The following is a 15,608-nucleotide window of genomic DNA, read 5'->3' on the forward strand; positions in this document are numbered from 1 at the left end:
TGGAAAAACTAAACAAATCAGCCATCAGTGAGCTCAAACAGACAGAGGTCGCCATAAAACACCCTCATGATGCTGGGAATACATATCATGAGACAAACTCTATTGTACTGTGTTTGTGCTTGGTTGATTTTTGACATTTCTCTGTTTTTGTCCTTCATTTATGTTTCCATCTAAAAGTCAACCTTACCATGAAAAAATAAAGTTGTTTTTTTTAACCAAAGTTTATTACTATACTGATGTCAACATTTGGTGATCTAAATACCCAAGTTTTTAAAGCATTTTTTTTTAGTGCATGATTTTTCACAGTCTGGTAAGTGCTATCTCTGACTTGTCACATCCATAACCGTACATATTTCCCATAAATTGACCAATCAAAATTAAAATAAAGTAACATTTATATGTTCTGTGAAGAACCTTTGCTTCTCTATTTGTCGGGTATTATTGCGTCTGGTTTGTGCATTTTAATCAGCAGAAATCCTACTAAGTTTTGTAGTCTCTCAAAATCATTTTCATTTTTTCCTCATAACCAATTTTTTGCATAGAAAACTTGTGCATAGACTGATATTTCTCTGATGTTTAGACTATTAACAAAGGTTTTAGGGCTGCAACAACGAATCGATAAAATCGATAAAAATCGATTACTAAAAGCGTTGGCAACGAATTTCATAATCGATTCGTTGTGTCGCGCGACGCAGAGACATTTGGTTGTTATTATATATATTTAAAAAAAATTGAGCGCAGAGCGGAGTGGACACATTCGGTCTCTCTCCCGCACTGATGCCAGCAGAGTTCGGCACCTCATAAGCTGTGTTTCCATCCAAAAATGCGAATTTAACTTATGCGCAAAACTGGAACATTTGAGCATAAAGCACCGTTTCTACATTATATATATATATATATATGCTGCCCCGATTTATATCAAATATGTTTGATATTTAAGCTTACTTTGGCTAGCGTACTTTCACAGCAGCCAATGCTCGATCGCAAAACAGCTGCTGTACGGGTCGTTGGATAGTGGAGATGGAGAAAACTACTTCTATAGTTTTTGTAACACTGTCTGTCTGTATAATGTGTCGAAAACATACCACAACCGTAAGGAGAAAGAGGAGCTCTGCTGAGGTGAAATCGTCTCAGTTTTGAATAGGGCTGTGACGGTGGCACGTTGTTTTTTTATATATAGCCTACACTTCAGTCAGCTAACAAGCAGCCTAAAAACGCTAAAATAAATCAAAGAAATAATATATTTAATTAAGAAAGTAGCCTAAGAATATTATATAGGTTATTAAACAAACATTCCTTGTAAAAATGTCCGACAGCTCATCAATTTTTGGCGACTGAATTTCCAGTCCGACTGTCTTTTTTTCTCTTTCTCTTCCTCATTACACAGCTGCTGATTTTAATAGCAAAGTGATTACATTTATTTTCGTTCCTTTAGTTTATAAAGTTAATTTAGAGATATATTTGGAACACTTTTTGATTGTTAAATTCAAGTTTTTGTTTTTTAAAGTTAGGCTATACCTAGCAAACAGCGGCAGACAGATCAAAAGCCTGCTTAATTCATCGCGATTTAAATTAAAATCCATTGATATAAAAAACTTAAAACATATCACAATATTAGTTTAATCATTCAATCAATATAAATCCAAAGTTTGTGCGGAGAGAAGCGCGCTTTGCAGCGCATGGAGACACCAGTGCAATGTGGAATTTCTTTTTTGCTCATAAAGGTAAGAGTAATTTACCACCCGGGCCGGAACTGTAAAGGGTCTACCTTAGTTTGTGTGTACTAACAGTATCAACAAAATGTGCTCTTAAAGAAAACAAACAGAATACGCTTGATATCTTTGGTTTAAACAGGAGCGCTTCACAATAATTAACCGAAACCCAGGTAATTGCCTCACAAACACAATATCTATAGAAAGCTTTAAATTATTATTTTACTATAAAACGAAATAATTAAAATCGAAAACAAAACTCTTTCATTAGCTAATCCATAAAGATGCATTAGGCATTAATGAGCAGATGGCAGGATCGTCAATTTCATCTTTGCAACACTGAATCAGAAAATACTAGTTTATTAATAAGTAATTCGAATATTTTCTTAATTTTTGCCTTGACACATTCATGGTAATTACTTTTGCTGGGGCTTTGAGGCCAGTTTTGCGTGCATTTGAATGCGGAACTCTTCCAGCTGGTCGCTGCTGATGGCAGGACACTAAACACCGCCATGGCAGAATGAATGTAGCAGAAAGTTAGTCAAGTTATCCCGTTCCAGCGTGCAAAGTCACATGACTTTTTTAATGCGCACTGAGGAATTTAATTTGAGAGGCTTCTTGATGGGAAATGCAGCATGTACACCACAGCAAGCCGCTGTCTTGACGGATAGTAATTTTAGTTTATTTAGTCTATATATTTGGCAGATGTAAAGCATACATGTGTATGTTTTTTGTGTTAGTCCATTTTTATTTTATTATTATTATTATAACAGTTCAAGGAGCAACATGTTCGTGCACTGTCTAAAGATTTTAGTTCTGTTTTTGAATAAAGGGTTGTAAATCCCTTGGTTTTTTATCCGATTCATCGATTAATCGAAAAAATAATCGACAGATTAATCGATTATTAAAATAATCGTTAGTTGCAGCCCTAAAAGGTTTATTAAAATATAAACAGATAGTTTGGTATATTAGTAACACATGCGTTATCTAAGCATTTATATGTCACATCTATAATGCTGGATTTGCCCAGCATCTAAAGTATTGTCATTCTTTTACAACGACACAATCACTGCCATTGCATGTGTTTCTGTCTCTGTTTTAACCACAGTATCTAACTGTAGAACGTGATTTAAGTTGTAAATAAAAAAAATGAACCACCTTTAACAAGAAAATACTATTTTAGTATAAATCCTTCAAAATGTTATGTTTAATTCAATGTGGTACTTGCCATTTCTTTATTAGTAATTATTTAAGAAACTAGCAGTTTCTGATCAAAACTAAACTAATACATTGGAATGGACAGATAATCATTATATATGAAGATAGAAGCATGATTGTGGTCATTCATGTGGAGTAATATGCACCAAACGATTAGAGGGTGGCATAAAACCAAAAGTATCTTCAAACATTTTTATATTTTTGCGTATAACTTTGTAAAAATGATTTTCATAACAATAATTATAGTTTCGATGGAGTCACAGCTCTGTTCATTCTCGCAGTTGGATGTTTTTAATTAAAATTAATGAAAGCTACTCTGTTTGGAACCTAATAACTCATATTCTCAAGAGTAGATGTCACTGATCTTGTAAACCCAGTTATTAATTTATCCTCAAGTGCTCGCCGTATCCATCCGGTAGCTTGTAAACACAACCTTGTTTTTCCCAAAAAGCACGCTTGATCCATTTTTGCAATTTTTTTCATGGCAGTTCAGAATTGCAAAATATATAAGTCAGAAATCTGAGGGGGAAAAAAACTAAATTGTAAAAAAAAAACATTTTTTTTTTTATTGACAGAAACAAAAATCAAGTGCAAGACGTACTGTGAGAATTCTGTGAAAAATTCTGATTTATGAGATCGAAAATCACAACTGTAAAAAGAAAAGTTTGGAAATAAGGAGATAAAAAGTCACATTTACTTTTTCTTATTCATTTAACAAGAAAATACTATTTTAGTATAAATCCTTCAAAATGTTGTGTTTAATTCAATGTGCTACATGCTATTAATTTTTTTAGTAATTATTTGATAAATCTGCAGTTTCTGATCAAAACTAAACTAATACATTGGGGTGGACAGATAATCATTATATATGAAGATAGAAGCATGATTGTGGTCATTCATGTGGAGTAATATGCACCAAATGATTAGATGTTGGCATAAAAACCAAAAGCATTCTCAAACATTTTTATATTATTGCATATATTATCTGAATAACAATAACAGCACTTCTGATGGAGTCACAGCTCTATCTCCCTGTCATAAAAATAGATGACGCAGTTGGATGTTTTCAATTAAAAATAATGAAAGCTACTCTGATTTGAACCCAATAACTCATATTTTCAATAACGCAAGAGTAGATGTCACTGATCTTGTAAACCCAGTTATTAATTTATCCTCAAGCGTTCGCCGTATCCATCCGGTAGCTTGCAAACACAACCTTGTTTTTCCCAAAAAGCAAACTTGATCCATTTTAGCAATTTTTTCATGGCAATTCAGAATTGCAAAATATATAAGTCAGAATTCTGAGGGGGGGAAAAAAAAAGTAAAAATTAAAAAAAAAAAAAAGTAAAAATTTTTCATTGGCAGAAGCAAAAATCAAGTGCGAGACGTACTGTGAGAATTCTGTGAAAAAACAACTTTAAAAATGAAAGGTTGGAAATAAGGTGAGATAAAAAGTTGCATTTACTTTTATTTAAATCGTTAAATAAATAAAAAACGCAGCTGTCACCGACACATCAACTTCTGACTCAACCAATAATGCGAGATTGGGGGTGGGGCCATCTCTATGACTGACCAATGACAGACGGGAGGAGTGTTCAGGGTCAGAAACCTGTCTGCAACAGTTATTGTTAAAATTTTGTTTAGATCAAAGAAATCACATGCTTCACCAAGCGACTATATATTTACCAAGGTTTACACAAACACATTAAGCTACACATTATAACTTGTTCTACATACACTGCTTTTCTTTAAAATATATCTGTAATGTTTCTAAGGCGTAATATCCATATTTGCAGACACGTATAAGTGATGAAATACTGTATATTTGTCTGTAGACAGTGAACATGGCGATCGCTGCTGTAGTTTCTGTATGTTCCAGTCAAAAACAACAAAGGATCTTCATTAAGCGCGTGTTTTAAACCATGAGACGCAAACAGGAGTGACCACTAACTGATATGGATCCATAGGTTAGTCGCTAACTAGTACTAGTTAGAATCCAGTCGAGCTCATGGAGGCTCAGGACTCTGTCAGCAGGATTTCTAGTCAACAAACTCACCGCGTCTGTGTTTGAAACAGCTCAAAACAGAAACATCGGACGCGATACAGAAGCGAGTTATTGATCACTTACCTTGCTGAAGCTGTGCTGCATCGAGTCTCAGTTATTCTCAGGCGTTTGCAATGTTTGTCGGTGGATTCGGCGCTTCCTAACCGAAATGCCTCCCAAACCAACTGATCAGCCGCGCTCTGTGGCCACGTGACGTCACTCACCGTAACTGCTCCCTGTTCGCGCTGTTTCTGCTCGACCAATGGCGTGGTGTTCCGAAATGCAGCGATGACTGACGCGACCCGTACTCAGCGCGCGCCTGATTTCAGCGACTGCTCATCGAATTCATCAGAACTAACCTGGGCAGTTTAAATAGTTATATAGTCTTCTACAGTTAAATATATACATCTCCTTCGTTTTCTTTTATCATTACTGATAAAGTTACTCATGATATGTTACGTGAGTTTATTTTTGAGGTGCCACCTTAACTTTTACGATAATACCTGACAATATATTAAAGGATAATTCATTTATTTATTCATTTATTTATTCATTTGTTCTTTTCTTTACTCGAAATTATTTAAACTCCCGTTACCTGAGTAAATCCGTTTCCTTAGCGCGGCATCGTCTTCCAGGAAGTGACGTCATCGGTTGGAGGGAAAACGGTGGTCAAACATAAGCATTATCTATCGATTCGATGAATTCTGTGATGTTTTGTGATGTTAGTTGGTTTGTGTTTGTAAAATATGCATTCACTTTAATCAAATGACACAAATCAGTTTGATATCAACAATTTAAAACATCGTTAACAGTATGACGATAAACTTCAAGTTGACTTCCTCAGGTAAGATTTCTGTCAATCAAATGACTAACATCAGCTCTTTATGAATAGTTTATTCACTTGCACTTTATTAATTATCAAGGTATAATTAATAAACCTCAAGCTGATGATTTTCACCGACGCAGATTACTAACAATCCGATAAATCATAATACGTTGTAAATATATAACACATTAATATGGCATCGTTCAAAATTTGCCTGTCATTGAATGTAATGTCTTTATTTCATGACAGCGGTGACTAAGTTTTCATAACTTAATATTTTAGTAAAAAGTGTGGTAAATAATAATAATAGTCTATACGGGTGGTAATATTGCTGGATAACTAGAATAACAGCTTTTCAGTGGTTTGAAGTCAAATATGATGGGATTAGAATCATTCTAAATAAACATAAGCATGACTGGAAAAACACTTAAGTCTAAACTTTAAGTAATTCAAATGTTTTAATCTTTCTGCAGAGTCACATGACCCTTCAGAAATCATTCTAATATACTGATTTGCTGCTCAAGAAACATTTCTGATTATTATCAATGTTCAAAACAGTTGTGCTGCTCAATGTTTTGTGGAAACCCTAATGCATTGTATTTTTTAGGATTTACAGACGAATAGAAAGTTCAAAAGAACAGCATTTATTTGAAATAGAAATCATTTGTGCGTCTCTACTGTCACTTTTGATTAATTTAATGCATCTTTGGTGAATAAGAATGTTTTTATCATAAGTAAATCTGTTTTCAACATTGCTAATATTTAGAAATGTTTGTTGAGCATCAAGTCAGCATATTAGAATGATTTCTGAAGGATCATGTGACACTGAAAATAAATTACAGTTTAACAGATATTCACATAGAAAACAGCTGTTTGAAGTTATAATAAGATTTAATATTTTTTACTGTATTTTGAACAAACAAACACAGCCTTGGTGAGCAGAAGAGACTACTTTTATTAAAGCAATGTTTTAAATATCCTAATTATTCCAAACTTTTGACTAGTAATGTATACCTTTGCATTATGTCGTATATGATGATTTTCCTAATGGGTTTATTCCACCTGTCACACAAATGTGCGACCAGCTAAATGTTTTCAATTAAAAATAATGAACGCTGCTCCGCTCGGAAGCCGATATTCATTGTCAGTCAACAAGTCGGCGATGAAGACGTGAGGCCAAACTCCGTGGAGAAATTAAGCCTGAGCTCCAGCTCGTCACGAATGAAGGACACCAAAGCTCTAAGGCATCAATTACAACGTTCCCACATCTCCAGCTTCTCCAGCTTTTCCTTAAGCTCCAATTAAGCAGGATGCGGTGACATCACAGATACTGCGATCCGCCGGAGCAGAAACGTCTCCAGACCGGTTCGGAATAAGAGACCTGCTGCAGAAGACGTCGGCGGAGCGATGGAGGGCTTGTACTTGGATCTTCTGGCTCTGAGGGTCTTCATCTCCGTGGTGGGCATTGTAGGAAACACGATCCTGATCCTCTCCATCCTTCAGATGACTCGCCTGAAGTCCTTCGAAATCTTTCTTCTGGGACTGGCGTCGGCGAATCTGGAGGAGATCCTGGTGGTGGACATTTACGACATCTTGCTCTTGCGTTCGACTTACACCATGAGCATCTGGACCTGCAGAGGAATGAAGTTCCTCACCATCTTCGGGGAGATCGGCAGCATCCTGTTCACGGTTCTCATCAGCATCTACCGTTATCAGAAGCTGAGGGACGTCAACACCCGCGTCAACCTGCCGGTCTTCATGGACGGCCTGCGTTCGGCCGTTTTCCTCTCCGTATTCTGCGGCGCGGTGGCTCTTGTCTTCGGTTTGCCCACGCTCCTGGTGAACCTGGACTGGAGTCACCTGAACTCGTCGTCTCCGGGCTGTCCGGTGGATTTCTTCCAGTGCTCGTTAACCAGGTGCCCGACTCGCAACCGCGTTTACAAGTTCTCCTTCATTCTGGTGTGCAACCTGTTGCCGCTGCTTATAGTGACAGTGACCAGCTCCATGATCGTCAGGATCTTAATCGTTCAGCAGAAAACGGTGAGGGCGCGACAGACTCAGAGCGTGGCGACGACGACGACGACCCAACAGCGGCCCAGGAAATCTGCTTTCCAGCGCGGCACGCTGGCCATCCTGGCGGCCATGACTCTGTTCCAGGTCAACTGGACCCTTTATCTGATCCTGCATCTGGTGTGTGACCCGCAAACGTTCCCGCTGTGGTCAGAGGTGGAGTTCTTGATCACCACGTTTTACACCGCCATCAGTCCGTATGTTTATGGAATAGGCAACAACCTGTTCAACGTAAAGCGCTTCATTTGTTCTAATATAAGCTTCACTTAGATTCATAGTTGTGTTATATTATTTTTATATTCGATTATACTGTTGTTTTATGTTTATGTATAAAAATTAGATTTTTTTTTTTTTTTTTGATTTGTGACAACAAGAAAAAGTTTAAAATAAAGCTGCAACTCAGTGCACTAATGTTTTGATGTTCTAAAAAATGAAAGAGTTTATTTTTAGGTATTAGTTGAATGTAAAATATTTAATTTAAATAATACATTTCATTGAATTTTTTGTTATTTTAGTCTACTACACTATTATATTTTTGTTAATATTTTGAAATGTTTTTATTTTAGGTATTCTGAAGAGTGTTCTAAAAATATAATATTTTACTTTTAGGTATTAGTTGAATATAAAGTATCCAAATTAAAATTGTCTAATTTAAACAATACATTTTATTGTATTTTTTGTTATTTTAGTCTACTATACTATTATATTTTTGTTAATATTTTTATTTTTATTTTAGTTTTAGTTTTAGCTATTTTAGTGCATCAAGGTATTCTAAAGAATGTTCTAAAGAATATTAATATAATACAATATTTTACTTTTACATATAAGTTGATTATAAAATATCTCAATTGAAATTCTTCAATTTAAATAATACATTTTATTGTATTTTTGTCATTTTAGTCACATTGAAATACTATTGTATTTTTTGTTAATATTTTGAAATGTTTTTATTTTAGGTATTCTAAAAAAAGTTCTAAAAAATACAATATTTTACTTTCAGGTATTAGTTGAATATAAAATATCCAAATTAAAATTCTTTAATTTAAGCAATACATTTTATTGTATTCTTGTTATTTTAGTCTTGAAATACTATTATAGTTTTTGTTAATATTTTGTAATGTTTTCATTTTAGTTTAGGGCATTAAGGTAATGAATGAAAATTAGATGTTGATTTGTAAACTAGCTTAAGTAAAATAAAAATATTTTATTTTAGTTAATGTTTTTTTAATTCAAAAATTAAAAATGTGTTTGTATGGTTTTAGTAGAATAGAATAACCCATATGTCCAGTTACATATAAACATAAGAGTTTAAGCATAAAAACAAAAAGTGTAATACTGCTTTAAACTGTAGATATTTTTCCAATAATATATTAAAAAGTGTTCTGTTTAATTTAATTCCATTTTTGTTTTGGGTTTTCTGAACAAAAAATAAATATCATACATTTTCCCTCATTTACAGAAGACACCCAGTAAAAAGTCATTGAGTGTAAGAATCTCGTCAGACATATTTACAACAAAAATCAATTTATGACATATTAAAAGACTAATTACTTTCACCCCAAATACTAATTAGTTTTAAAATGTGCCACTATCCCAGGTTTTGTCCATTTGTCAGTAAGAATTTTTTGTACCAATTTTAAACACAATAAATTTTAATAATCTCCCTTATTTTATATACATTTAATGGTAACACTTTACAATAAGGTTCATTAGTTAACATTAATTAACCACATTAGTTAACATGAACTAATAATGAACTGCACTTATACAGCATTTATTAATCTTTGTTAATGTTAACTTCATCATTTACTAATACATTATTAAAATTTTGTTAACATTAGTTAATGCAGTGTGAACTAACATGAACAAACAATGAACAACTGTATTTCCGTTAACTAATGCTAATAAAGATTAGTAAATACAGTAATAAATGTATTGTTCATGGTTAGTTCATGTTAGTTAATACATTAACTAATGTTTAACTAATGAACCTTATTGTAAAGTGTTACCCATTTAATATGTACAAGTCAAAATAAGCATGCTGTTAGAATTTTGACATAAATATTGTGTTACACTGAATGACAAAGTAACATTATTTCAACCAAATGACATTTTATTCTCCAAAAACATATTTGAAAGTAGACACTTTACATACATTTAATGTGCTTTCTATGGCATAAAATCACTTTTGTAAATTTCTTTTCACATGGACATCTTTACGTCTTTGACCCTCATGCAAAGTACTGTATTTGATAAAACATTTTAAAATCTTGTGGCTGTTGAATGTCATTGTTCAGTATATTATGTTATGACCTGTTATCATCCCATCGATCCAATGAATATGCTCCAGATGCTTGATTCACACTGTAAATGTACATGGTAACCTGTAGTTGTCACTTTAAAGAGTAATTTTACCTGATTTATCCTATAATAATAGTTCTGTTGCTTTAAATGAATGAGTTTAGGTTGATATGGTGATTGAATAGATCCATTTAATTTACTTGTCGCCATGCACTATTCTTCATTAATTGTTTATGATGCATTCATGTTCATTTATACAGCCTAAAATTGTCACATTGCAAAATATCTGAATTATTATGCAATATAATATTTTGTTCTGATTTTGCTCTGTACTGATGTTTCTGTAGAATGATAATAAGCACTGATTTCTGTGATGGATAATGAGGTGTTTGTGGTGTGCTGTATTCTCATGATACTCAGTGACATCGTTTACTGCGAGGAGGTGCATTATCACTCATATTTCAGAGGCACGATTAAAGAATAATTCATAAAAATGAAACCTGTCTCAATATTTACTTTCCCTTGTGTCTGTCATATTGAATCAGAACATGTGTTTTTATTCCTGTTTAGAGGATCTCCGTGTTTCACAGCCACCCTGAATAATCTGAACGAGCGTCTGTGTTTCACTGAGGAGCGACGTGAGGGTGAGTGCATGAACTCTACAGGTTCATATTGAGCACCTGATGATGGAGAACTCTAGGTTCTTTGGCTTCTTCTACACTCTTAAACATAAAAGTGCTTCACAATGCCATAGAAGAACCCTTTTTGTCTAAATGGTTCCATAAAGAACCTTTCTGTGTCACAAAAGGTTCTTTGTGGCGAAAGAAGGTTCTTCAGATTATAAAAGGTAAGGAAGAGGTGGTTCTTTAAAGAAGAACAACCTTTTAAAGCAGCTTTATTTTTAAGAGTGTACACTAAAAAGTTTTCACCAGTTTCAATTTAAAAACATAAGTTTACCAGCTGCCTGAAATGTTGTAGAATCAACTTAAGTCATTTAAACTCACAAGTTAAATCAACTAATTTTGATTGCAATGCGTTAAAATGACTTGTAGTTTTAAGCTGATTGATTTAAAGCTGCTGAGCTTCGGTTTTTAAGTTGAATCTGGTGAAGACTTTTTACAGTGTAGCATTCTGTGTTAATGTTGGTCATATGTAAACACATTTTTGGCTGATCCTCAAAGTGTGCTTTAGTCTTGAAGGTTTGTTAGTGCAGATGAAAGTGAAAGCAGGGTGTTTGTGTGAGCATAGATTTTCTGTTCTAACAGTCAAATCTGGAGATGTGTGTGACCTTAAACTATCAACATATGACACATCTCAATCATCTGAGCCAGTTTCACAACCAAACCTAACACCGATAGGAAGAGTTGCTTCATCAGGCTGCTTTATCCATTCTTGAGGAACGTAGGGCTCTCGTTGTTTTTATGAAGCCTCACTGTCCGCTTGGTGTCAAAGCAGCTTTACAGACAATTGTGCCTTTAATGTTTAACATCCACCAGCGATCACTGCCCAGCTGACAAAAACACACTCTAAGAACACTTTGGTAACTGTTCCATGATTGTTAAAGATTTTAGAAACGTTCTCCTTGGCTATATGAACATTTTAGCATTTTGCAAAAATGATGGAAACATTACTCTGAGTCTGTTCTTTGAATGCTCTGAAACAATTAGACAAGTGTCCAACTAAACATTTCAGAAAATGTTTCACAAACAATGTATGAATGCATTTTAGTGCATTACTAAAGACCAGATAACTTTAAACAAACATTCTATTAACACGACATTTGTTCATAACTTTGAGAGAACCTTGCCAGAACGTTCTGAGAACATTCCCTGTTAGCTGTGTGTGTCCATACAAATCACACAGAGACCAGAAAATGACTTTTCATTGGAGACTGTAAGAAACCCAAAACCTTCCAGAAGATACACACTAAACTCATTCAGCAGACACAGATGAGAAACATCAGATATTTGCCGAAAGCCAACACTATTATTCATACTGTAGTACACCTGCCAATACAACCCATACACAAATGTAATATATGTATATTATGTAAATATTAATATATTATGTAAAAACATAATCTCTATGAAACCTATTGGAATAATTTCATATATTAAGACAACATATATCTAACCCATAGGAATGTATGTTAAATAGATAAATACATATATGTGACCCTGGACCACAAAACCAGTCATAAGGTTAAATTTTACAAAACTGAGATGTATACATCATATGGAAGCTCAATAAATAAGCTTTCTATTGATGTCTGGTTTGTTAGGATAGGACAATATTTGGCCGAGATACATCTATTGGAAAATCTGTAATCTGAGGATGCAAAAAAATCAAAATACTGAGAAAATCATCTTTAAAGTTGTCCAAATTAAGTTCTTAACAATGCATATTACTAATCAAAAATTACATTTTGATATATTTATAGTAGGAATTTTACAAAAAATCTTCATGGAACATGATCTTTACTTAATTTCCTAATGATTTTTAGCATAAAAGAAAAATCAATAATTTTGACCCATACAATGTATTTTTGGCTATTGCTACAAATATACCCCAGCGACTTAAGACTGGTTTTGTGGTCCAGGGTCACATATATGATGTGCATGACATCATACCCATCCTAAAACTGGTTGATATGTATCAGTAAATAATTAGATAAACACGTGTTTACAAAAATGTAGAAATAACACACTATTTAATATATAATATAATACTATATAAACAAACTGACTTCTGTGTTTGTTTTTTTCTAAAGTTGCATATCTAAATGTATATTGTTGGTATATGTGGTTGGTACATATATCATAGTGAAAAATTCTATGTGACCCTGAGTATATATAGCATGGGTATATTTGTAGCAATAGCCAAAAACACATGGTATGGGTCAAAATTGTTTATTTTTCTTTTATGCCAAAAATCATAAGGATATTAAGTAAAGGTCATGTTCCATTAAGATATTTTGTAAATTTCCTATTGTAAATTTATCGAAACTTAATGTTTGATTAGTAATATGCATGGCTAAGAACTTCATTTGGACAACTTTAAAGGCAATTTTCTCACCATTTAGAATTTTTGCACCCTCATGTTGGCAGATGTTCGAGTTGCAACTCTAGTTGTATTCTAACAAACCATACGTCAATGGAAAGCTTATTTGAAGTTGTATAAATCTTAATTTTAAAAAAGTGACCCTTATGATTTATACATTATATATTATGACTTATAATGATTATACAGATGTTATGAACATCTACCCAGATTATAACCATACCTGACAATTATATACAGCCTTTTAAGTAAATATATTGCAATATTACTCCTGAGATAGGGCAATATATGTCATATAAATTATATTTCCACATGGGAAGTAGCAACATGTTCAACTTTTCTGCTGTTATTTATTGCAGTGACATTGACATATTTATAAATACCTGAATACTTCAGACAGACAGAGCAGTATTATATTTGTGTGTTTGAGGTGTTCATATGTGCTGCTCGTCACAGATGTTTTTATCATGTATGTCCAAAGTGTGCTTGAGTCCTAAGGCGAGCTCATCCTGCCAATAATTGACCCTTGGACACCGAATATGAGGCATATTCTAATGGCGATGAGCGTGATTTCCGATTGGATGAGGAGGATCAGCATGTGTGAGTGTTATTGGTTCGCATGAAGTTGAGCGCAGAAGCAGGAAGAGAAACAGCAGCAGCAGCAGCAGACGAGCAGCTCCGAACAAACACCCCGCGGAACCTCGACGCTCCGTGCGTTTACTGGTGAGTGTTCGCGCGCGGCACGGGGATAAACACGCAGCGCCGAGGACCCGCGCGTCTCTCGCGTTTAATCGCGCGCCCCGCACTGCGAGAACGCGTTTGATCTTCGCACGCAAATCAAGGGCGCTTTAATTGCGTCGCGATGACGCGAGCCAAAACTTGATATCACGCGCAGCGGAGCTCGTGTTTTAATGCCAGCGATGTTGTTTTTGTTATTGTTGAAGAAGAAGGGCGTTATTTGTGCTGTAGGATGACGTCAGGCCCGCGCACGACGCTAATAAACAACAAACACCGCGAAACGTCACGAACTAATACGCGGCGTGACGTCACGGAACTCACGGCAGGTTTGCGTCGAACTTTAAATCCCCTCCGCTCGCGCTCACCTGCAGAACACCAGAAACACATCAACTTTCTCACTGCTCGACATTTCTTAATGTTTCTGATCACATCAGTGTTTCTGCAGGTCAGTTCAAGTGGTTCGAACCCTACATGAGTTTTTCAAGGACGCAGTTTTGTAGTTTCATGCTTTAAGACATCTACACGAATTTATTTTCCTGCTGAATTCTGAGAATTATGCTACTGCCATAGAAACAAATGACAGAAATAGTGAGAGTATACTAGTGTTTGTTTGCAAATTCAGCATCTGTGATTATCGTACAAACACATGTCTGAAGCGAATGAGAGAAGACACTGATAAACCTCAGAAAGAATCTTACAAAACATCACAACAGTCGTTTAGATGACTTGTGCTCTATTTATGTGTTAAAACAAAAAGTTAAGCAGACATGAACACATTAATTACTTCTTAATTACAACTGGGGAGATTTTGAACTTTGCGTTTCGTTCTTATTAATACCAACATAGAAACATGCATTTTATGTAAAGCTGCTTTGAAATCATTGTGTATTGTGAAAAGCATTATACAAATGTGAGCCTGGACCAGAAAACTAGTTGTAAGGGTCGTAAGGGTAAATAAGCCTTCAATTGATGTATGGTTTGTTAGGATAGGACAATATTTGGCTGAGATGCAACTATTTGAAAATCTGCAATCTGAGGGTGCAAAAAATCTAAATATTGAGAAAATTGCCTTTAAAGTTGTCTAAATGAAGTTCTTAGCAATGCATTTTACTAATCAAAAATTAAGTTTTGCTATATTTACAATAGGAAATTTACAAAATATCATCATATAACATGATCTTTACTTTATATCCTAATGATTTTTGGCATAAAAGAACCCATACAATGTATTTTTGGCTAGTGCTGCAAATATATCCATGCTACTTAAGACTGGTTTTGTACTCCAGGGTCACGTATTTATTATTTCACTATTAAACTAACCGTAGCTGCATGTGCAAAATTCCATTTTATTGTACAGTTACAATAGAATGTGTTACAATTCGATTTACAGAACCTTCATAAATTGAATAAAAACATAAAGACTAAACACATCTCATGCACATTTGGTATTAGTAGAGTTTAAAAATATAGCAGATTTTTGTAGAAATGGTGCATTGCCATCCTGCTCCGACTAAAATGACTTGAACGCCCCTGACATCGTAATTATGACTTTCCAACTTGTACAGCAAATACAAACTTTCCAGGAGGACTTGTATATCTCAAGTCTTCTGAAGTCTTGCGATGCTTAATGTGATGAACA

At 34.4% G+C, this 15,608-nt stretch overlaps 1 protein-coding gene across 1 annotated transcript; it reads left to right on the forward strand.

Moving 5' to 3' along the window:
* Positions 1 to 7,207: 7,207 nt before the first annotated feature.
* On the forward strand, positions 7,208 to 8,140 carry ora6 (olfactory receptor class A related 6). Its single transcript, XM_073852802.1, has one exon. The coding sequence runs from the start codon at positions 7,208 to 7,210 to the stop codon at positions 8,138 to 8,140; it is 933 nt and encodes a 310-aa protein (XP_073708903.1).
* The last annotated feature ends 7,468 nt before the right edge of the window (positions 8,141 to 15,608 follow it).

Source organism: Garra rufa, chromosome 13 (genome assembly GCF_049309525.1).
Source record: "Garra rufa chromosome 13, GarRuf1.0, whole genome shotgun sequence".
Taxonomy (NCBI): domain Eukaryota; kingdom Metazoa; phylum Chordata; class Actinopteri; order Cypriniformes; family Cyprinidae; genus Garra; species Garra rufa.

Coding starts and splice junctions, on each gene's coding strand:
- ora6 (XM_073852802.1), top strand. CDS start 7,208: ATGGAGGGCTTGTACTTGGATCTTCTGGCTCTGAGGGTCTTCATCTCC.